Consider the following 23,837-nt stretch of genomic DNA (forward strand, 5'->3'; position numbering starts at 1 on the left):
CATTCCCAGAGTAGTACATACATGAACATGATATAACCCTGATTAAGCTTACGCTACAGCAAGTTACCGTCATTTCACTATGCAGAGGCGGAAAGTGCTGGTTTTTACTATTCCCCCACACTGTGCTATTTCTTACATTCATATCCTGTTGAGTGTTACTTTCGAAAGTTCATATTTATCTTTGCAATTTTTTTGCAAGAATGATTAGCAAACATGCACAAGGAGCTCAAAGAAAAAATGGAAGTCCTGCCATCTGCATGCCTCACCAGATATTAATCATTTACTATCCATGTTTACTACTTACATTAGATGGCACTGCTCCTCACGATGGTTTTATTAGAGGCGCACTTGGTTAAGAAAAAAAAAAGTCTAGCACAGCTATCACTAATTGCATGATTTTGCATAAATTACGTTAGCCATGGAGAGTTTTGTTTTCTTCACTAAACTCATCATTTTGTTTAAAAGACTAAACAGTTCAGTTTAATTTCTTTAGCTAAATGAAAGACTTTTTCTTAAAGACAAGATGTCCTTGAAAAGCTAAATATGTCTTTAAACTTATTACAGTTGCCATGACTTTGTATTTTATCATTGTGATTAAGACTTTGAGCTTTCATGTAAGTCAGGCCCTTTATCCTATTAAGAAACAGAATTACTGGTTAAGAAATAGGCTAACAAGGCAAAAGCTGGGAAGCTCCATGTCTGCACAATGAGATTTCTGCAAGCTCTGTGGGAGGCTGGGTACTCTATTACTCTGTTTACTTCGGGGGCTTCTCTGTTTTGCCACAGTTGTTTTCCCCTGTGGCAGGAAAGGGAATTTTTGTGTTTTGTTTCTCCCTCTGTAGGGAAAAATTTTTAAATAAATCAATAAGAGAAAGACCTGTACGTGAAAGGCATTCATCTACAAGGAAGACTCCTACACATTAAGCAGTCCAAAAATCAAAATGATTCTCAGAAATAACAATGGATCGCAGCGGAGCGGCAGGACAGACCCGTTCACGCAGACATTTGTATTCTCTTGTTTGCACCCAGCCATGGCTATCTCATTTAGAGACACAACTACTGAACTCTGGAATATGAGAAGCAGGTGACTTAACGCTTCTCAGACTCATGATACAGAAACGATCACAGCTACCTCCCAAAGCAGCAGCTCTGTGGTCAGACATTTACACAGGAGGGCAGTGACAGGTTCACCAGGGATTTTAATGCTTGGGAAGAATGCTGTTCAACCCGTCTATAGCACCCCAGAAGCTCAGTTGGGAAGGCAGGCAAATTCTACATACTTGAGGCAAACCACCATCATTCTGGGAGTGTGAGGTCATAAAAACTCCCCAGATAAAACCAGTGTCATCGTCATTTTCAACAGTCTTTCATAAATGTGAAGCACCACATCCCCTCCCCACCATAATTCCACTGGTTGGAGACCTACGTTCCCCAACCAGAAATTAGCTGGCATGATTTATGAAGCAGATCCTTTTTTGTCTCCTCACATATTTGATTTTAATATTTCATAACATTATGGGGTGACTTCAATATTTTAATGCAAAATTTAATATGATTGATACTACATGACGACACTTTCATTACCATGAAATTCTCATACAAACATTGAGAGAAGTCTTTATTCCAATACTGGAGCTAACCTATGATACGTATGTAGTGAAACTTCATGAATTTTAATCAGTTTATTTAAAATGTACATTGTTCTTATACATTAAGGACAGAATACAGACTTGCAGGAACCAAACTACAGGGACCCTGACAGGATTGCTGTAAACAAGTTGTTTGGACAATGTCTTGTGTTAAGCACTAAGCCATGAAAGTATAGGTTTGAACCTTTGGACCATGTGTGATAATGTGTCTGTTTCAGATCCTGAAGGCACTAACTAAGGTATCTCCAGGCAACCAAGGATCTTACCTCTCACACTGAGAAAAACTATAACTTCAGAGACATTTCCTGGCTCCAAATTCAAGTCCTTTCAGAGACCCCTCTACTGTAAGTCACAGGATATTCAGTGTACATTTGAGTCATATGTGCTTAAGACATTATTCAAACCATAATGAATGGGTTGAGGGACTTTGAGGTATACAAAGATGTTATCAGACGACAAATCACTATCTGAATAAAAACAAAACATTCTAACCTGACAACTGTGTCTCTCTGCTGAGTATATATTCCCTACTCTAATTGGGACTGAGAGAAAATTAACTTGAATGTAGAACAGCAGATATTAGGGACAAGCAGGAATTATGATTCTAAATTACTCTATAAACCTTTTGGCTAACAACATATTTCAAAGGGATTTGGAAATAACTCTCCCCAAAGTCATTATTTTTGAGTATTTATTTTATAGAGCACTGAACTGTTTATTCAAAGTATTGCACATCCACAGACGTGTTCTCTTTCCCACACTATCCTGCTGTTAGGAAGTTTGAGCAAAAAAAGAAAAGAAGAGATTCTTACATCTCTCTACAGCATACATTCATATGAATTATACTATTCTATCCAATAGAATGGTAAAGAAACAAAAAAACAAAAAAACCCAGCATATCAAAATGCTTGTTGAAGTTTATATTCTACTTAATATGGAAAATTCCAGTTCAGTCCTTAATAATCTAGCTTTGGCCATGAAATGAAATGCAGTAAACTACAACATATGAGAGACATGGGAAGGAGGCTACGGAATGCTGAAAATACTACAGGCAAATGTGCAAATAAAAGTTGCTCTCACTCCATCTCAGTAGGCATGATCACAGCTATATCCCAAAGCAGGGGTTCCATGGACAGGCACATCCCAGAGAGAAAGAGGAAAAAGCACAGGCTGATGGCATGAGGGCCCTTTTACAGCTGTTCAGTTGAGGAGGCAGCATGGGGCTATATCATACAACCTTAATGGAACTGAGCAGTCTCTGTGTTTCTAGGTCATTCCACTGGTGATGTGAGATCCCCCACCCTTGTTCTGCTCTAGGAAGGATCTTGTTATTTGTCAATTGTCCTTCTCCATGTTTTTAAAAATCTTTTCTATGTGTACTTAGTGGTTACATTTTAGATACCTCTTAGTACCTGCATTTTGTACAGTGAAATCTGCTTATTTTTGTAGTAAGTGATTTTAGCATCCTTAAGAATGTTGCAAAGATATAAAACCTGGGATTTTTAAATGGGGCAAGCACAGGGAAGGTAGATGGGATATGCAGATGGCTTTGTTCAGAGAGGACTTCTGATTTGTGGATATGTACTGAGCTGTTGCAGCAGTGACCAAGGCAATGTGTAAGGTGTTACAAGACGAAGTGAGAGGACTCCAAGAAGCTCAAGTCCAGGAGGAGGGGAGGAAGTGGCAAGGAAGTGGCAGGAGCCTAAAGACTCCCAGGTAGAATCAGGATAGGAGATTACAGGCAGAGTGATGCCCTGGCTGACTTCGTGGGTGATGCTTGAGATTGCACTCCTGAGCCCAGCAGACATTAGTCCTGGAGCTTAAGCCAAGTGGTAGGGTGCTCAGGGCTACAGACTTGTATGGGAAGAGTGAGAAGTGACATTTAGCAAAGGTTGAGGTGCTGTAATCAGAGAGTGGAGGCACAGTTTGGAGTCAGTTTGAGGAGGAACCAGCAGGGCAAGAGGGTCCTCTCTTGATGTTTGAAACAAGAAGATATATTCTCAGAAGATTAAGGCGGTATAACTAGAGGCAAACCAGAGGAGAGGAGTTGGAGACCAGTTGAGAAGGTGTCACAGGTGACAATGTGCCAGTCTCAGTAGCACTTGGAAGTAAGTTAGGGGGCAGCTATGAGAAAAACCTTCTGGCAGACAAGTCTTTGTAATGTGGCAAGATAGAAAGAAGGGATTAAAGATGCTACCCAAGGCCAGCAAGGCGGTGGGGGATTTTAATGGAAACAGAAGTCTGGGAGCCAGCGGGAACGGGGGAAAAGATAGGATTTCTATTAAATATTTGAGTGTGAATTTTCAACTGGAAATATTATTTAAAACATAAGTTTTTCATTATCTCTTACCTCCTAGAATGTCCACAAGAAATACTTTGAAATAGGAGGAAATTGGATGAAGCGATTCACAATGCAAATCCTTAAATGACTAAGCATAGTACTATCTATAACAGGTGCTTAATAAATATTTAATTGAGGCTACTAACACAAACCTAGCCAGTGATTTTGCTACCAACTCAGGGATTCCAGATTGGGAAAGAACTGTTTTCTTCCATTTCCACTTGTAACTTTTTGTGTAGCAGGAATTAAAGGAAACACTGTGAGAAGGCAGTAAAGAGGAAGATGGCTTCCAGGGCTGAACAGTACTGACGTCTGGCCATGCAGTGTTTTAGAAAAGAAAAAAAGCACCAAAGGGTTGGGTTCTTTACCACCAAACTCAACCTCAGCAATTCCTTTGGTGAAAATTCAGTTGGGTAGAAGTTGAGTTTTTAGAGAGAGAATGTCTTTGAATTTGGTGACCTAGTATTAGGGTAAAAGAAGCAAATAAGGAGAATTGAGCAAATGTATCTCACTGCAGTCAGATAAATTAATGTTCTTATAACCCAAATGCTGACATTTTGGGTTAAAAAGAGTTTTCACCAGAGCTCACCAAAAAAACTGGAGAGTTCATTGGGCCAGCATGAGAGAACGAGATGTCTGTCTCTCAGCCTTAACCTCACATCTCAGTTTGACGTCGTGACTTCAACTCCATTGATCTCTGTGCCAGACCCACCAATTTATCATTTTAAAAATCAATGAGACTACTGCATAAAGATTATTTTTGTCTTTTTTCCTTGTGTAAATCACATTGCACAGTGTCCACTTAACCGTGCGCTTGAGACTCCCATAGCTTAATGTGCCATGTGCAAACGTAGTGTGCGAAATTAAAGGAATGCTGAAAATATGTTGTTCACTTTCAAACTATATTTTTCATTTGACTTCTTGCCCAATGATAACTGCATTTCTCAATTACTTACTGTTTTTGTTTTAAAGGTAGTTGTTAGCTCAGTGGCTTCACTGAAGTCATTCACATCCTCATTTAATTTGTTTTGCATTTGCTATTTATATTTTAGTCTTGCTATATAATATTTATTCTGAATATATATCTACTTTATTTATTGTATATATCAGATTTGTCCATGTGGCAAAAACACCCAGGATGAGGCTGAATGACATAAGTTAGCAGGTGGCTGGACACTGGAGCCTCAGACAGAGTGCCCAGGCTCATTGGCAGGGTTGGCCCCACACTGCACTGGGTAGGTCAACTACTGAGTGAGTGCCAGAGACTGGACCCCAACTCACTCCTAGTAATTATTTAAAATAATTCCACATGGAAGCATCAGTTCTAACTGTATCTGAAGAGTCAGTGAGAGTGACCACTGGCAAATGCAGCTTTAAAGTATAAGTCTAAGACAACAGTACAGTTTTTAATCAGCCACTCAAGGTTGGAACCTTCTGGCGGTGATTCTCAAGCTTGTGTCCCTTAGGTCCTGCATCCAGTGTCATCCACATGCACAACACATCCTGAGGTGTGCTGTCTTTGTGTACATCCACTTCATCACCAGGGCTGCGTAGTGAGTGCTTCCTAGGAAGCGACCACCTGAGCCCTGACCCAGCTCACAGTGGAGTGCGGCGTGGTGCTGAGATAACAGGTTCCAGGCCGGGCTGTCCTCCTTTGCCCTCCTAGCTCTGCCAGTAACTATCTGTGTGACCTTTGGCATGCGACTCCACTACCTGTGCCTCTGTTTCCCCATCTTTATTAAAAATAGTAATTTCTCCTTCAGAGGGTGATTGGAGAATGAAAGGTTCAGACATACACAAAGCACAGAATGGTACCTAGCTTGTGGTGAGTGTTATACACAAGTGTTACCTTTTCTTATCTTTGCTCTCCCAGGTTAGATCACTTGCCCAGAGTTGTGGGCTATTAAGTGGAGGGGAAGGGCCAGAACTCAAAACCAAGCAGGTCATCTCAAAGCCCCAGTTCTTAAGGACTACGGCCAGAAATTAACCATGTTAGCAAACCATGGTAGCATGGGAAGACCTTGAGCACCCCCTCTCTAATGTATAAAATCCAAAGTTATTCACTGTGCAAAGACTGTCAATCTACGAACGACTGGTCTCAAACCCCAGATCCATGGTTGAAAAGAGCTGCCCCAAGCCATGGAATTTCTAGAAGGGAACAGAATTCTAAATGTTTTGCATCTCCAACCACAAATATATAAATATAAAAAAAGTGTGAATATGCCCTATTCGTACTATGGGTCTGCTCAGTGACAATTTACTTGGAATTTGCCATCCCATAATTAATGGATGTTGTGAAAGACCTGGATTTTCATCCATGACAATAACTGGCCACTAGCTGTCTCCTCTGTGGAACACGAATCCACCCCATCTGTTGGTGCACAGCACAGCCCAGCCAGGCCAGGGCACAGACACTCTGCAGGCCTGTGTGGGATCTGCTGGTGATCATCCCAACACCTGGCTGATGTCTAGGTTCATTCTAGAAAAAAATGGAAGGGGCCCAACCTCCCTGCCCCCTCGTGACATTCACTCATTAAGCCCTTCGTTCAGTTGATATTTCTGAGTACTTTTTATATGTCACAAACTTCTCTAAGCTTTGGGGATACAGCAGGAAATAGAAGACAACAAAGGGTGAAAAAGATAAAGGAAGAAGGCCAGTGGTTCTTTATCGTATGTGCATTATTAAAATTATATTAGGTATTTAAAACAAAAAGTGGTACCCAGTCTCCATCCTCCAGAAGTTCTGATTTACCTGGACTGGGGTAGAGACCAATATGCTTTTTCTTTCTTTCTTTCTTCTCCTTGTTTTTTAATGGATTAACTTCCTGGCCTCCAAGTGTGGCCTTCGAGGGAGCGAGGCTGAGGGAATAGGGCAACTAAGGAAAAATGCTTGTTTACCTCCTTCCTGTGGGAGGACAGCCACCCCCTGGATTTTCTTCTACGTGGCAGGATATGCTGTCTTTAAAAACCCACACACAAAAACAAAAACCAAAAACACTTTTAAAAGATTCCATTTCATCCACACCTATGCTCTCCTCCAAAGCTTCAAGAAGGCCAAAGCATACAGGGGTCATGTGAGGTTTTGGAAAGATTTATGTTTTCCTTTTTCAAGATCTTTTTAGCATGCTCAAGTCCACAGAGAATCATTTCACAGATCATCAGTACTGCTTACTCACTACGATGCTAAGTTCTATTCATGAACTACACAGGCTTTTGCTACTGTTCTCTTTCTCTTTTCCACAAGCCTTGTAAAGTAGCAGGGCATCTGTTCCAAGGAGGTGCTGGAGAGATAAAAAGATAGAGGCAAACGCAGGAATATTCGCTGAAAATAGGACTCTTCATTGAGTTTAACACTTAATGTGTTACGTGTTGGGTGCTTCATAGAACAGGAAACTGTATGATGTCCTGCTTCGGGTGCCTGCCGGAGCCTGGGCTCATGTTTTGCCCCAGGGTGAATTGTCATGTTCCCTTCTGGACAGGAGATGGGGTTGCTGCAACTGCCCCTTTAAGAGTAGCCAAAATGCTGGGAGTTGTGGCTGAAGGCCATCAAAACTCTATGTGCCTGATTCAAGGGAACAGCCCACAGATGTCCCACAGCTGACCTGGACTTATGTTCCAGCACACTTCCCCTTCCCCTCCTGTGTCTGTGTGTGCATGTGTCTGTTTGTCTGTGCATTTCTCTCGACTCACCATTCCCCTAACAACCTCTCTCTCTTTATACATCCCCACTGCCCTTCTTCTTCCTCTCCACGTTCATCTCAATGGACAACAGCAGTGTGGCATGAGATTCCTAAGTACTGCTCTTCCTTATTTAGTATAATTTTATATTCATTGTTCTCAATCCAAAGAACAGGAAAATGAAAGCTATTTCATTAATATGTTTATGCCCCTCTGATAAGGTCTGGCTCTCTGTCCCCACCCAAATCTCACCTGGAATTGTAATCTCCATAATCCCCATGTGTCAAGGGAGGAACTGGGTGGAGGTAACTGGATCGGGGGGGGGGGGGGGGGGGGGGTGGTTTCTCCCAGGCTGTTATCCTGATTGTGAGTGAAATCTCAGGAGATCTGATGGTTGTCTAGCGTCTGGCATTTCCCCTGCTTGCGCTCATTCAGTCCTGCCGCCTTGTGAAGAAGGTGCCTGCTTCTCCTTTGCCTTCCACCATGATTTTAAGTTTCTTGAGGCCTCCCCAGCAATGCAGAACGGAGAGTCTGTTAAACACCTGTCCTTTATAAATAACCCAGTCTCCAGCATTTCTTCATAGCAGTGTGAGAACGGACTAATACACCCTTGGAAGTGACTAGACCCATGGGTATGCCCCAGACCCTCTATTGATTTTTTCCCTCTGAAAGCCAGTGATTCATCCTCTAGAGCAGATTAGACAACTGAGTTTAGGAAAGGTGCCATGCTCTAAAACGTTGTTATTCCAAGCTATTGAGATTTTTTAATTAAACTCAATTTATTTTGCCACTACCATATCTTGGGAGTACCCAAGAAGAAAGTTGAGTAGTATAAGAACAAACCTTCTGATAATTCCTAGCAAGTCACATTTTCTGCAACAGTATGGGGCCCCAATATACTGCATGATTAAATATAGAACCTGTACCATTTCTGTGCCATCTACTTATTTTTGTGAGTGTGTGTGCCATCTCCTTCTCTCCCATCAGCACCAGAAACATTTGTACAACAACCACTCAAGGTAGTTATACCAAAGTTCAGAAGATAAAAATCTCTGGATATGGTTTTACCTCAACAAATAAAACTCTATCCCTTCTCCTTTCCACTTCTCTAATTCCTACTCATGTTTCATTATGCAGCCAGGTTCTACCTAATCTGAGGATCCAGATAATGTAGAAAGACTCCTTGGAAGCCACTAATATTGTACACTCATCCTAAGTCTTCTTGCCATATCTCAGCTAAGGCCCCAGCTCTAAGGATACTGTGACGTATAGTGTTAAGATTCTCTTGCTGGAGTGTCGTGGTGTGATCTCGGCTCACTGCAACCTCCCACTCCCTGGTTCAAGCAATTCTCCTGCCTCAGCCTCCCAAATAGCTGGGATTACAGGCACGCACCACCATGCCCAGCTAATTTTTGTATTTTTAGTAGAGATGGGATTCACCATGTTGGCCAGGATAGTCTCGATCTCCTGACCTTGTGGTCCGCCCACCTCAGCCTCCCAAAGTGCTAGGATTACAGGCATGAGCCACCGCGCCTGGCCAGTGTTAAGATTCTTAAACCAGTAAGTAAAGAAGGATGATTGAGCATAGGAGAAAGATGGTGCTTAGAGGGACCTACTCCACAGAACACTTATATTTGTGTTAAGGAGAGAAAACTGACACATAGCAAAGCAAAGTGAGCATCCTTCAGGCCTGCTCTTGCACATCTCCCAGGTGGAGCCTACCTGACTCCCCAGGGAGCACTCTTAGTACTTCCCTCCTCCTACGTGGTCCTGTGCACAGTGGACTGGTGTCAGCCATCAATGTGTCTCTCCCTTGCTGGACTAGACACTGCCAAAGAGTATGCCTTGTTTTTTCCTGTGTGCCCAGCATCCAGTATGGTGCCTAGGTCACCCTAGGCATGCAGACACTGTTCAGTGAGTAAATGAAGGTGACAGATAAGGACTGGAGAAGGCATAGAAGATAAGACTAGATCTAGACCACCAAACACAGACTATCCATGAGGAAGGAGGACCAGGGCATGCTCCTGGAAAATGAACCAGTGGAAGTGAAGACACAAAGTAGAGACTGACCATGGTATGTTCAGGAGACAGTGCAGGAAATGGCTTAATGGAAGTCAGCAGATGGAGCATTTTTGAGTAGCCAGGAGAAATCTAGAAAGATGAGCAGGTAGGAAAAAGTATAGATGATCTTATAATAAAAGCCTCTTTGGAAGTGCTACCAAGTGGGATGTATCCAGGTATACGCAGAGAGAAGCGACATGTGCACATGAAGCCAAGACTAGCAGGACCTGCAGGATGGGGGATGGGGGTGAGGCAGGGGGATGGAGAGCTGAGGGCAGGAGAGTGAAGAAGGCCAAGATCAGGGTGGGAACAGTGTTGAACTAAAGGGAAGAAATCAGTAGGAGAAGCAACAGGAAGGAAAAACAAAAATGAATAGGGCATGGTGACGACTGATTTGGGGATTAGATTGGGGAATGAATTAAACAAGCTGTGGGCAGCACTGGTTGGAAGCCTTCAGCATAAAAATACTGAAAGAATCTACTAAGTTGGAGATGGGTCTTGTGACCCCAATGCAAACCAAGTCCAGTCCTGCCTTTAACATGGGGTGTCTTTTGCTCCAAGCTCAGCTGGGGTAAGCACAGTAGCTGTGTTGCTGGGTTGAGTCCAGGCCACCCTTGGGTCTCAGGCATTACATCCTGTCAGACTGCTTCCCAAGAAAGACCACCGAGTCCTCCTCCTCCAGACTACCGGAGACACTGCCAAGCTTTTCATGCACAAGGAGATAAACCTTTGACAACATTAGATGAAACTTTGTGAGAGAAGGATATGGCTTCATGTTTTTAAAAAGTAGCTACTTATTATCATGCACAGAGAAGACAGAGGTTCACAACAGCTGCTGGTCAAGGAAAAAATTAAACAACCAACTAACCTGGCAGAGTAACACCAGGATTGATAAGAGGTAGATTTTATTTTTAAGGAATAAAATATACAGTTTAAAGTATACAATATATAGACCTTTTGTTTATTTTCTCTTCACCACCCCAACAAAAATGACATTTTGTGTTACGAATGCTAAAACTTCACTCTGTGCACACTTGCAATGAATAGCTTACCCAAACCAAGACAGTCTTTTCAGACTAGGCCATGGACTGCAAACTGTACAAGGGCCAAGAAGATTACAAGCACTAACTCTTTCTGCAGACTTCGGTTAGGATTGTGTACACGGACCCCAAGGGGCAGGTTATTTTCTCTACATTTGGCTCTCAGCTTAGGAATAGAAGCTCATTACAAGAAATGCTCAACTCTCCTTTTCTTCCTGGCACAGCTACCTCTGCAGTGAACTGAAGACCATGCAAAGTTTAGGATTTGGCCAAACCAAGGAAACATCGTGGTATTTTCATACTACGATGAAAATACAAGAGGGATCCATTCTGATGGTTGAGTTGACAGGCATTCCCATGGCCTTGCCAGAAAGACAGACTGCATCTTCAACTCTAAATAACTTCCGCTGTAGCGACCGTTACCTCCAAGCAGATATCCTGCCCTGAGTGTTCCAATAGGGTATCCTCAAATAAGACTGGGAAGCGGCAGGGAAAACAGACTCCTTTGATTTAAGTCATTTTTAGGGGGGAAAAAATCAATGTCCTAGTTTTAGTTTCAGATAAATCATGAGTCAAAACATGCTGTTAAGTTAAAAAAAAAAAAAAGATTCAGCATAATCAGGAAGGCAAAGCACTCCCCAAGTACATTCTAGTATCTTTGTGTTTTCATGCGAGTGAAATTCCCATTAAGTCTAAAAAGGGAGACCACCTCTTCTGTGTCCTGCCAACTCCAGCCTCTGATGGGCCCCAAACTACCAGCTGATTGTTGCTTCATCACCAGGAATCCTCCAGGGTCAGTGGGACACTTGCTATCCTAACTAAAGGCACTCATGAGTTGTGTTCAAAGCACAGCCTCCTGTCTCACACTCTGTCACTGTCATGATGATGGGAAAGGGGGACGCAGGGAAATTAGTTCCTTTTACCAATCTCACAGGTGATTTTGGTGAGTTGTTGGAACCAACTGTACTGAACTCCTTTTGGCCATTATTAGCTGGCATAGCTAACTGCTGCAAATAAATTTTTTGTTTACCTTGACCTTATGTCTCATTTCAAGGAGGCATACTTTCCAGTTGATTTTCACCAACATCACAAAATTTTGGTAATTCATTTCTACAAATGTAGATTCCATTTAGACAGGACGAGCAAAGGTTAACATCAACATAAGCTGAAAATCAAAGAACTGGGTAGTGAAACATAAATTAAAAGTCTGGACCATTTAAGAGGGCCATTCCCGGGTTCTTTTAAAACATGAGCACCAAACCCCAAGCATGCATGCTTCCCCTCCTTTGTTCTCACTCCCCGAAGTAGGCCAGTGTGAGCCTGTGTGGTTTACATTATGTGGCTAAAGCAACTAACCACAGGTTTTTTGTTCGTTAAGAGTGTTTTCTAAAATCGCAGATATGCATGAGTGGGGGCTGCACCTAAGATAGGTTTTCTTCTGACTCGATGCCTGCATTTAACCTCTGTGAGTGCCCCTTTTCCCTGCTTTGGACTGGGTGGTCATGAGTTCTTAATGACAGAGGTTTCACTGCAATATTCTACACATCGAGGGAACGGGGCGTGCCATCTCCGTGTTTCCTCCAAGGAGCCATAGTTCTGTAAGAAAACAGTTCCTCACGCATTGCTCAGTCACACAAGGGTGTCTGAATTCATCTAGTCACCCCCTTCTTGGTCCTCATCAGTGACCTCTGAAGAAAACAACAAATATAGGGAAAAAATAACATTTTACTATATAAAGAAAATTAAACCGGACAATGAATCTAAGACACAGTCCACCATCTATGGCAGCTGGCTTTGCCCCAAGGACAGGAGGACTTCCAGTTCTAAAGACTCAACTGGCACCTATGAAACAGGTCTCTAAGTTAACTATTTCACAACGCGAGTGACTTCATTTAGTGAGTGAGGTTCTATTTTACCTCCCCTTCCGGTGGAAGCCGGTGGTGAAGAACGGGACGCTCATTTTCACCATTCTCCCGTTCTGAGTAGCCTCATGTTCAGGCACCCCCTTGGCATATGGAAGAAAATGCTGACCCAGTTCATCTTGAATCCCAGCCAGCATCTTTGACTCCAAGGTGTCTGAACAGTGAGAAAGGCACTAGGAAAACCCATAATTTCATACAATCCCTTGTGGCACTCATCAGACTGCTTGCCTAGCTATCTTACTATATGCGGGGACTGCTGGGCCCTGGGAGGTGTCTCGGTCAGACTGGCAGCTGCCTGCATCTTCCCCCACAAATCCCATCGCAGGGTCAAACCGCAAACCTGCAAATCAGCACGGACATTTTAAGAATGGACAGAGTCCAATGGAGAGTTTCTCTTGTCAGCTGATGGAATCCCACAAAATTGCCTTCAGACTATTGAATCCATTTTATTTCTAATTAAAACAGATGCTGACTTCCTTCCTTACAGTACGTTTGCTCAAATATTGACATATCTTCTGCTAAACACTTAACTATACATAGCTAAATACATACGCAGGCACGTATATACCTATGCATATATACATACATACACACACTTGAAATTCATTTTCATTCTTTATCAGGGCTCCCTCAAAACAATAAAAGATGACCTTTGACAAACTACTTATACCCCCATCTCATCATTTCTGGGTTTTTCTTATTCTGATACTAGTGGTTATGCCTTCCAGAGGCCTGCTTCAGGTGTGGATTGGATTTTGCCTTGTGTTATTTTCATTGGCAAAACCAGAACGACCCTGTACCTCCCTCCATTCTCCCCAAATTGGAAAACAGAAGGAAAAATAAATCTCTCTGAATGTGCTACCTTAATACCACAACGATGACCGTTTTTGTTCAATTTTTTTCCAGTATAATTTGTAGACTGCTTTGTTTCACTTAACATTATTTCGTAAGTGTTCTTCTATGATACTAAATAATCTCTATAATTATCCTTTTAATGGCCGCCCAGAGTGAATGTAAACCATAATTTACTTAACTGTTTACCTATTGTTAGCCATTTAGTTGCTTCCATTTTTCACTTATTTAGGTTGGAATGCACATTTTCATATCAGCCATTAATTTAAAGCAGCATGCAGAGATGGTTCTCCGTCACTAATCTAAAAATGCAGGGTTTATATATTTACAACTCACATTTGATTATGACATTTAATTTGAGGGTAATTAAGACATTTATATTCCAAACAGCTCCTCGACATCTAGCTCTCTCGAGCCAAACAGGCACAACCATGACTAGCCATTTTCACCTCAAGACAGCACAGTCCAGTGAATTCTAAAACACAATTTTCTTACAAAAAATAAACTTTATGAACTCCTGCTGCTTTAGAGCCAAGAGATTAGCTCCCCGAACCAGAGTCCATGGTTCTCTAGGGTGACCCAGCCAAGGCAAGCCATCATGAAGAATCCTACTGCGGCTTCATGCTCAGTCCAGAATTCAAGGCAACATTCACTCAGTGCTCCAACACCCACTGTGTTACTGGAACTACCTGGATGTCCTTGCCTAACTGGCACCCAGATACACTGTGGGAACAAGACAAGGACATTGCTCAGATGAGTTTTAGTTGTTTGATGTTTTCAAGTTTATCATGGATCACTTCAAGTTATAGAGTTCCTTGAGCAGGGATAGTGGGTTAGGGCATGTGATTCAAACGGATTCAGCTGTTTCAATGGGTGTGGCCCACTAGCCTTGTGACTCTGAGCAAGTTGCAAAAAAAATCCCAAAATCGTGTGCCTCGGTTTCTCAATCTGCGGTACGAGGATATCAACAGTGGCTGCCTTGTAAGGATATGATGAGGATCAAATCTAGAAAACACAACTGCTATGCAGAGGGGAATGCTGACATTTGGTTAGCACATAGGAGCACTGAACTGCATGCTTACTGAATGTTAATGCTACACTGTAACGTATGCACATTCACTTGCTGAATAAATGCATGAAGGAATGATGAATGAAGTAGTGTGGGAGAAGGTTCCACTTGTCTTAGGGACAGTCCTCTGTAGAATGCCCCATTTCCTTTCATAACAAAATCATTTTCTTAATGGTAATCACTGTGAGCCTTACCCTCCACCCCCAATAAAGAGCAAATGAACACCCGGAAAAGATGTGTCCACCTTAGTAATTCTTAACATCCAGAAATTCAATTTTAAAGCTTTAGAAAATGTCATCCAGCCATCAGAAAGAACTCATAACCTCATTTGAAGCCAAAATAAACCAGCCACAAAAATTCCTTGGTGTTTTCCCTATCAGAGAATAAGAACAACTCAATTACTATTACTGTTTTTTTTAAGTCAGCAATAACAAACTAAGGTGATTAAAAATCCTAAGTATTGCCATCTTTTTTTACTAACAACAAAATGATTTTTATGTACTTGCAACTCTATAAAACAGAGAAGAGCTTAGAATTTTTTATTATTATTTGGCCACTGGCAATTAATTCTTCTGATTTGTTGTATTAGTTTGATGGTTGGGTCCAAGACCTAGAATATTTCTTACCCCAGCCAACTGATGTAAGAAAATTATTTCAGTGCAGTCCCTAGCAAATGGTGATGATGAATAGCATGGCAGGACAAACTTATTCAGACACACATTTTTCAGAAGCAGCAGGGAAAAGGCTGAAAAATTACTAGTAAATTGCTTTTTGTAAAAATGCTCTCTCTTTCAAATTTTCCCTAGTATGAAGGTCTTCTGTAGAATGATGGCACAATACATTCTGACATACCTGGACAACAAAGGCAGTTAAAGAATGAATAGGAGATCAAAGTGAAGGTTAAGATTTAATTTTCTTATTCCACCCCCACTGCCACCCATACTGTCCCCCACACCAAGCTGTCTTGTGAGCATCTGTTTAACCTGTTGGGATAAGAATCTCTAAAAGCCATCGATGCTTTCTCCTGAGCAGGCACGCCCTGTCCCTCCTTTCACCGATCATCTAGCCATCCCAAACAGAGCCAAGATATTGGTGCATCTCCAGTCTGTTTCTTGCCTTTTCCCTCCTCTCTAAAACTGCCCAGTTTTCAAGTTTCAAATTGCAGCAATCTCCAAATATCCCCAGCACCTAGTAAAGCACCAAGGACTTCCTCTGCTGTCTACGCAAGCCTCGCCTTTCAGGACACACTATAGAATAATCGAACAAGAGCCCGAGGTACAAGGGCTAATGCAGTGGTTCTCTGCCAGGCAAGACTCTGCTCCCAGGCTCATCTGGTAATGGCTGGAAACATTTCTAGTTGTCACACTGGGAGGGAGCAGTGCCACTTCTTCAGTGGGGAGAAGCCAGGGACCGCTGACCACCCTGCACTGCACAGCACAGCCCCTCCAACAGCAAATGATCCGTCCTGAAATACCAGTAGTGGCAGGATTTAGAAACTCTGGTCCCATCTAAATCAAATGCTGCAGAGATTGTTTTTTTGTTGTTCTTACACATGATTACCTGTTAGTTGTTCATGGCAGAATGTATGAAGAATTTGATTCCTTCACTCTCTCATTCAGTGAAGAGCAGTGGAGGCCAGCAAGGTGACAGGACCAGGCTGGCCTGAGACATAGAGGTCACTTTAACAGAGGGCCAGTCATGTCACTTACTTTTAGATGGGGGCTGTGAAGTTGTCTCTTCTTCCCCTTTACGGAACCACCATGCACCTCAGCCTGTCATGCTAACTCAGTAAGGGCTAAGGATGTGGGGAGGGGTCATGCCTTTGTCTGTTGGACAGCTGGGTCTATGAGGAACAGCATGGATTCAGAGGTCCACTAAAGTAGGGTCCTGCCCCTGCCTGCGCTGCTTATTTCCTGTGTGACACTGAAAAGTGACGCAACATCTCTGAACCCTGGTATCCTCCTTGAAATGGGAAGTGTAGCCTTGACCTTCAGGAACATTTGTAAGCAAGGCATTCTGTACGTGGACGAGCAGAGCAACTGGCACTCGAACCACTTCACTGCAGAAGCAGTGGCCATGGCGCGCATGTCACAGTTCTTGTGGCATTTTCCAATGAGTGCTGCCACAGGTCTCCGGGCTGGTTTTTCAGACTCCCCCAGGACAGGGCACAAGGTCTGTCAGCAGCTGGGCTGGGGGCAATGTGGACGAAGCCTGTTTTTGTGCAGCTCTCACGGGCCCATGTCCATGACCTTGCTTCTCTGGGCACTTGGTTCCAGCTACTCGGGCCCCGTCCACCCTCGGTACCTTCCATTTGACTGTTTTCTTCTCAAACACAAGGGGGGAAAGAGGCGAAGCCTCACTCACAAACAACATACTTAACTCTATTTTCTTGCTTTAAGTGCAACCATCAAATAAGTTCTTCCATGTGCAATAAACAGCTGTGAATCTGCCTAATAAAGTGAAGGCATTTTACCCCACTGGTATTCCCCGAGAGGAGTCATTGGCCACCTGCATCTTTTTAGCTGCATTTAATAATTCAGCCCAGGATGAATTTGCATGATTAACATAAAGTCTCGTAGTTTTATTTGCTTTCAGAATTTAAGTACTGAAACCACCACCATTGTTTTCATTTTCGGAGGTTGTGATCACAACACAAAACTTGATTCTAGAATGAATAATTTTTTCTTTTTCTTTTTAAGAATTATTTTCCAGTACCACTCTCCATGGAATAAACAGAGTTGCAAACATGGCCTTTGTAGATGCAGGGAAACCCACGTTCCTTTTAGGGCTGATGTTAACCCATGAGAAGCGACCACCCCTCGACGACTTCTCCTTTATGGTTCCCACCCAGGAGCACGGCCAACTCTCCCACGGAATCCATAACGGCCCACGCAAATAGATTTCTTTCCATTCCTCCTCGGAGGGCTCTCCACATTTATCTGCTCAAGACGTAGCAGCTCCAGTAAGTCTTTAAAACAGCAGCTCTCCCAGATTCCAGCAATAGATTAATGGCGTCATCCTCAAAAAATAGTCAAAACGCAAACCAAATAAGTAGCACTCGGTAAACCATCTGCCTAAGAAGGGGAGTCACGCGTGTGAAAAGATAATTTGCAAAGCAGAAGAGGCAGCATCATAGGGTTTCTTGATGAATGTAGTAAAACAGGTTTGTCTAATGGGGAAACATGCATTACTATCAAAAGAAAAAGCGAGTGTATCCCACCTGGAAAAGCAAGCAGGCTTTAATGTCTGAGAAGCATTTCAAGCTGTGCTGCCAGCGACTCTCAGCCCGTGTGAGTTTCCTTAACATAAAGGCTGACCTCACCTGCTTAAATATAATTAGGAAACAGGCAGGCGTCATGGTGGCTAAAAGTTTGTGCGGCCGGTGCTTACGTGTGTATTTCTGTCCCACTGACACCTCTGTTGCTGTTTCTGAATGCAGGAACCATGGTCAGTAAGGACACCGGCAAATGCATACTCACAACGTCGGAGAGTGAAGTGGAACCCGCCGCCTGCCTGGCCCTGGAGATGAAATACGCCCTGGACCCCAACCGGCAGATTAAAAAACGGAACAAAGCCCTGCAGGTGCGGTTTAAGGATATCTGCGAGGCACAGAATGAGCAGAGGGACACACAGCTGTCCTCGGGCCAGTTGGGGGAGAAGCGGGAGGCCAAGCCCGTGTCCTGCAGAGCAGCCTACCGCAAATACATGACAGTGCCCGCACGCAGGTCCATCCCCAACGTCACCAAGAGCACAGGCGTGCAGACCTCGCCCGACCTTAAGAAGTGTTACCAGACGTTCCCTCTGGACCGCAAAAAGGGGAACCTCAAAAGCCTCCCAGTTGCAGATCCCTTTAAAAGCCAAAACAATGGGTTTCTAACAGATGCTAAAGAGAAGAACGAGGCTGGACCCATGGAGGAGGCCCGGTCATGTGGCACAGGGCGGGTGCACAAGACCACAGCCTTGGTTTTCCATTCTAACGAACACATGAACACAGTGGACCAGCCTTTGGGGGTCAACTGCACAGAGCCCTGTAAAAGCCCGGAGCCGCTCAGCTATGGAGAAGCTGCGCTCCAAAACTCCACTCGACCCCCATCCGAAGAGCCTGATTACCAGCTGTTCGGGAGGGCCAAGCAGGACCGGGGGAGGCCAAACTCCGAGGAGCCCGCTCCACCTGCCCTCAGGAGGGTGTTTAAAACGGAGGTTGCCACCGTTTACACACCTGCCCTCAGTGCCAGGGCCCCTGAGCCTGGTTTGTCAAACTCTGCGGCCGCCAGCCAGTGGTCACTCTGCCCGGAAGATGAGGAGCGGAGGAGAGCCACACATCTCAACGGGCTCCAGGCGCCCTCGGAAACTGCCCTGGCCTGCTCACCCCCGATGCAGTGCCTGTCCCCCGAATGTAGTGAGCAGCCCTCGCAGACTCACACCCCGCCGGGGCTGGGGAACCAGCCTAGTCCCACAGCGGTTGCTGCAGGTGAAGAATGCCAACAAATCGTGCCTCATACGGAAGTGGTCGACCTCAAAGCACAACTTCAGATGATGGAGAACTTGATCAGTTCAAGCCAAGAAACCATCAAAGTGCTCTTGGGGGTCATTCAGGAGTTGGAAAAAGGAGAGGCCCATCGGGAAGGGTATGTATGTTCACCCATGTCTTAGGAAGCTATGCAGGCTCATCACCGCAGGGTACATCTGTAGCCCCAAACCCAAGTCTGTAATGAGACTAAAGCCAGCATTTCTGTAAACAGGTCATAGTCTAAGGGCGTGGTGAGCTCCAAGGGGTCACAGATTATTTTGTGATACTAGACTTCACTGCATCCTGCACGATATACTTTCTGGTTAATGTTCATCTTTCTGGCCTTGAATTCAAACCGTACCTATGCTTAGAATGAATTGATAGACCTTTCCTTTTATTCTGCTAGGGCTAAAGGTTTATGACATTGATAATGTATAATAACATATGCCAGTCCAAAATATCTATTCTAATAAGAATAGAATCGTATTAGGAAGAGAAGAGGCCACAGGCCTCTTAGGAATCATATTAGGAAGAGAAAGGAAATTTCATGTGACATTTGGAAAAGTAAATGCTGACTTGCTTATAATAAATAATTGAAATAATATTGGTATTCAGGACTGTACAAGGCTTTACATCATAGACAGTGTTTTCCATTCTGCACCTGGAACTCCAAGAAGCAGTGGGCATCGTGAGACCAGTCCTGACTGTATATGATTAGGAGACAGATGCCCTTCCCCACGGGCTGCCCTATGTGTCCAGTGGGGCTGCAGAAAGAATGATACTAACTTCACGGCCAATACTTTATTGCGTTGATAAGACCATGTTGCACTTCATCTTTTGAAGTTTAAACTGTGCAGCAGCATCTTTAAAAATAAATGACCTAAAGGTGGGGCTTCAGTTCTTGAGCTCCCCAGCGCAGAAGCCTCCTACAGGCCGGCATGTGCTCAGCTGATACAAAGCAGCCTCTTCTACTCTGGGTCCGGGGGTTATCGGACTTCGCCTGGATTGCTGAGACCTCTCTTGCCCATTGCCCCTTGAAAGTGTCTGTGTTCCTGCCAGCCTGTGTACTGGAGGTGACATTGGAGGCAGCGCCCTGTTGCCTCATGTGATGTGCACCCTTCACTCTGCGAGCCCTGAGCCCTGGGTTTAGTAAGCGAGAAGCCAGCCTGAAATAAGCCAAGTAATGTATTTTCAGGACAGAAAACCACCTGGGCACAAAGTTTCCTTAAGAGGATTGCTGTGGCTGAGTTAGACAGTTTGCTGACTGCAAAGAATGGGGAGGAAACACCCTTTGCCTTAAGGTGGAGGCTGAGGCGAAAGGCCCAGCTCCAGCAGCGGAGAGGCTGGGGCAGGTCCTGCCCTTGGCTCTGGCTGCTCCAGCTTGGTGCAGGAGGCCTGTCTACAACTTGATGCTCTTAAGCAAAAAGAATTGCCAGCCAAATGTACAAAAATCTTAACAGTAGATTCATAGGTAATCTAACACCATATAATATTTCCAAAAAGCCTTGTTCAATCTTGGGTTTACATCTCCATTTTCATCCCATTTCCATCAGTACAGATCCAAAAGCAACACTCGTCGGGGGTGGGGTGGGGGAGATCAGTGATTTACTGATCGGTAGTCCACATTCCTGCAAAAAAATTAAAAGGTCAAACAGGCCTGGCATGGTGGCTCACGCCTGTGATCCACGAGGTCAGGAGATCGAGACCATCCTGGCTAACATGATGAAACCCCATCTCTACTAAAAAATACCAAAAAAAAAAAAAAAAAAAGAAATTAGCCGGGCGTGGTGGCGGGCGCCTGTAGTCCCAGCTACTTGGGAGGCTGAGGCAGGAGAATGGCAGGAACCTGGGAGGCGGAGCTTGCAGTGAGCCGAGATGGCACCACTGCACTCCACCCTGGGCAACAGAGTGAGAATCTGTCTCAAAAAAAAAAAAAAAGGTCAAATAGTAACCCAGTAACTGACGGTATAGTTGGTAGTGAATTAAACCAGACAGCAAAAGAGAAAGATGCCAACATCACCAGTGGGGAAATAAAGTTCACCTAATGGTGTAAAATGAAATATGTACACTAATGTGCATACTCACAGGGGTGTGTGCCCAAAGAAGAACCTGAGAGGGCTGAACACCCACGAACACAAGAAAGGAAAACCGTACGATATATGGGGGCCCCTTCTTACACTCCTCTTAGAACAAGTATGGAAGATTGCTTTAAATAAGATCCTCGGGGTTCTCTGAGATGCCATCCATCTAGCAGTGTGGTTCTCCATTTACTAAGACATGTCTGGGCAGGAATCTGGCACCGAGGGCTTGGGCAAGGGCTGTATGTCTCTGTGCCTTCTTTCTTCACCTGTAAGTTGAGATCACTGTCCTGCAGACAGGGGATGGAATGACATGGGGTGACCTTCCAATGTGTTCAGCCTAGTGGCAGGTGTGTCTGAATGGGTAGATGTCCACTAGTGGCATGAGTGTTGATCTTGCTGGCCAGCAATGCCGGAGCAGGGGTCTGGGGAGGACTTAGTGGTCTTGTGAGCGTCCAATGTGACGAATGCATCCCCTACATGCCCGGCACACAGGCTGCCACACAAGACTGTCCCGGAAACTCTGGAGCTGCTCTGTCCAATACAGTGACCACTAGCTGCACGTGGCTATTGAAATTCAAACTCAATGACAATTGAAAATTCACAGTCACAGCAGTCACACTTCAAATGCTCAACAGCCACATACATAAGACAGTGCAGCTACAGAACATTTCCATCATCACGAAATGTCCTTCACTCCGGTATCCCAGAACATGGCACAGTGCCTGGTTCTTAAGCATCTCAGGACTTGGGCACCTTAAATCAAGACAAAGGATGGTTTTACTTTAAAATCAATCCTAGTTCAGTTGCTGCCAGCACAAGCTCACGGTGGAAGGTAGAAAGGCAGGTCTCTGTTGTGTTCCTGGGAACATTCACTTCCTCCTCTCTCTCAGAGCCCTCTGGACTCAGATAACAAAGAATCAAGTGGTTCCAAAATTCAAGGCCACCTTACGGGGCCCCCTCTTGCCCAATGCCCCAAGGTCGTTAATTTGGCTGAAATTCAAATTTCCCACCCGTCTTCTCCATGTCAGAACATAGGAGAGGACTGCAGCCTCAGAGACGGGCAGATAAGACGCAAGCTCATTTTCCATCCCTTCCCAGACCCTGGGTACAGCACAGAGTCCCAGGAGTGACAGCTGTGAGCAGTGGCAGCCAGCACTGGGCTGGGACATCTGGAACAACAGGCTCTGGAGGGAAGGGAAGTAGCATCTGCTGATTTCCATGGTGTAAATACTGCTACCGTGGCCAATTTCAATCTCATGAAATCCTAAAAATGTAACACTCTGCTCCACTGAGCACCCAACCAATCCCTTGAAGGGCAAATTCTAGGACTTTAGAATGAGGAATTCACAGGGCGTACTTTATGTACCAGATCTGAACTGGGAAGTAGGTATTTTAGTTGTATCTCACGGTTTAAAAAAAACAAAACCAAAAAGAAAACAGGAAAATGCACTCTGCTTTGTGTACACTGATACATAGTTATTATATGATAGGACAATGAACTGAATGACCAAGTTAAAATATCAATGGAGGCCAGGCATAGTGGCTCATGCCTGTAATCCCAGCACTTTGGGAGGCCAAGGCGAGTGGATCACTTGAGGTCAGGAGTTTGAGACCAGCCTGGCCAACATGGTGAAACCCCGTCTCTACTAAAAAATACAAACATTAGTCGGGCGTGGTGGCAGGCACCTATAATCCCAGCTACTCCAGAGGCTGAGGCAGAAGAATTGCTTGAACCCGGGAGGTGGAGGTTGCAGTGGGCCAAGATCACGCCACTGCACTCCAGCCTGGGCAACAGAGCAAGACTCCATCTCAAAAAAATAAAAATAAAAACCAATGGAACTTTTCTTGGAAAATAAAGCCTATAAATCAGGAGCTGGAGAACACTCCTGAAGCTGGGGAAAGTCAGTTCCTCTCCCCACTTGCCACCCCAATAAAGCATACAAGGGCTTCCAACAGAATTTCATCTGCATTCAGAAGAGTCCTAGTGAGGGCAGGCACCTCAGAGCCCATGACTTTGAATGCAAGTGACAAATCTTGCCCCCACATTTTCACACTGTACTTCAGGTTTGACCTGGCCCAAAGGGGCCACAGGCCTGCTCCTTGGGAAGCCAGTACTCTTTGAATCCTGCTGATGGCCCTGGGCAATGTATGTTTCTTAGAACATGTTTATTGTAAAATCTCTTTAACAGGATTTCTCTTCACTATTGAGTTTGTCAGGCAAGTGCTTCCCTGTAGTTCTTAACCTGTGCAGGAATTTCTGTGTCACTGGCTACAACCGCTTTCAGTAGCTTCCAAATTATTTTTCATAAGAGACTCTCCTTCATTATTTTCATTTGCTTATGTAGATTTCCAAACGGCTTAGGCAGAGAATGTTTATGGCTGAGACAGGTTAACCTCTGTGAGCTTCAGTTTTGTCTGAAATCAACTAGGGGTGGTAGACACTGAAATACGGTATCTACAAAGCTCCCACCCATAACCAGCACACAGTTGGTGCTGAATAAAGGACATATCCTGTTACGAGCATTTCAGTGGGATGAATTCTGCAAGTAGGTTAGATGTGCAAAAAGTATGCAAAATCATGCCTTTTAGTCCCTTGTAAAACACTGGGGCAATTCACTAAAATCACTCTGCTTT

At 44.2% G+C, this 23,837-nt stretch overlaps 2 protein-coding genes across 13 annotated transcripts in view; one reads left to right on the forward strand and one right to left on the reverse strand.

Moving 5' to 3' along the window:
• Positions 1 to 23,837, reverse strand: part of DOCK1 (dedicator of cytokinesis 1) — a 556,524-nt gene that overhangs the window by 265,028 nt on the left and 267,659 nt on the right. The window lies entirely within an intron of this gene.
• INSYN2A (inhibitory synaptic factor 2A) overlaps positions 1 to 23,837 on the forward strand; it is a 60,895-nt gene that overhangs the window by 1,559 nt on the left and 35,499 nt on the right. Inside the window, exons 1-3 of one of the 3 annotated variants that reach the window (XM_063616658.1) lie at positions 1,038 to 1,084; positions 1,868 to 1,993; positions 18,052 to 19,240. In XM_063616658.1, the coding sequence (XP_063472728.1) occupies positions 18,057 to 19,240 (1,184 nt within the window). In that variant the 5' untranslated portion in view covers positions 1,038 to 1,084; positions 1,868 to 1,993; positions 18,052 to 18,056. Of the gene's footprint in view, positions 1 to 1,037; positions 1,085 to 1,867; positions 1,994 to 18,051; positions 19,241 to 23,837 lie in introns of those variants that run through there. The other 2 variants (XM_055245713.2, XM_063616654.1) reach the window with 2 other exon arrangements.

Source organism: Symphalangus syndactylus, chromosome 2 (genome assembly GCF_028878055.3).
Source record: "Symphalangus syndactylus isolate Jambi chromosome 2, NHGRI_mSymSyn1-v2.1_pri, whole genome shotgun sequence".
Lineage (NCBI taxonomy): Eukaryota > Metazoa > Chordata > Mammalia > Primates > Hylobatidae > Symphalangus > Symphalangus syndactylus.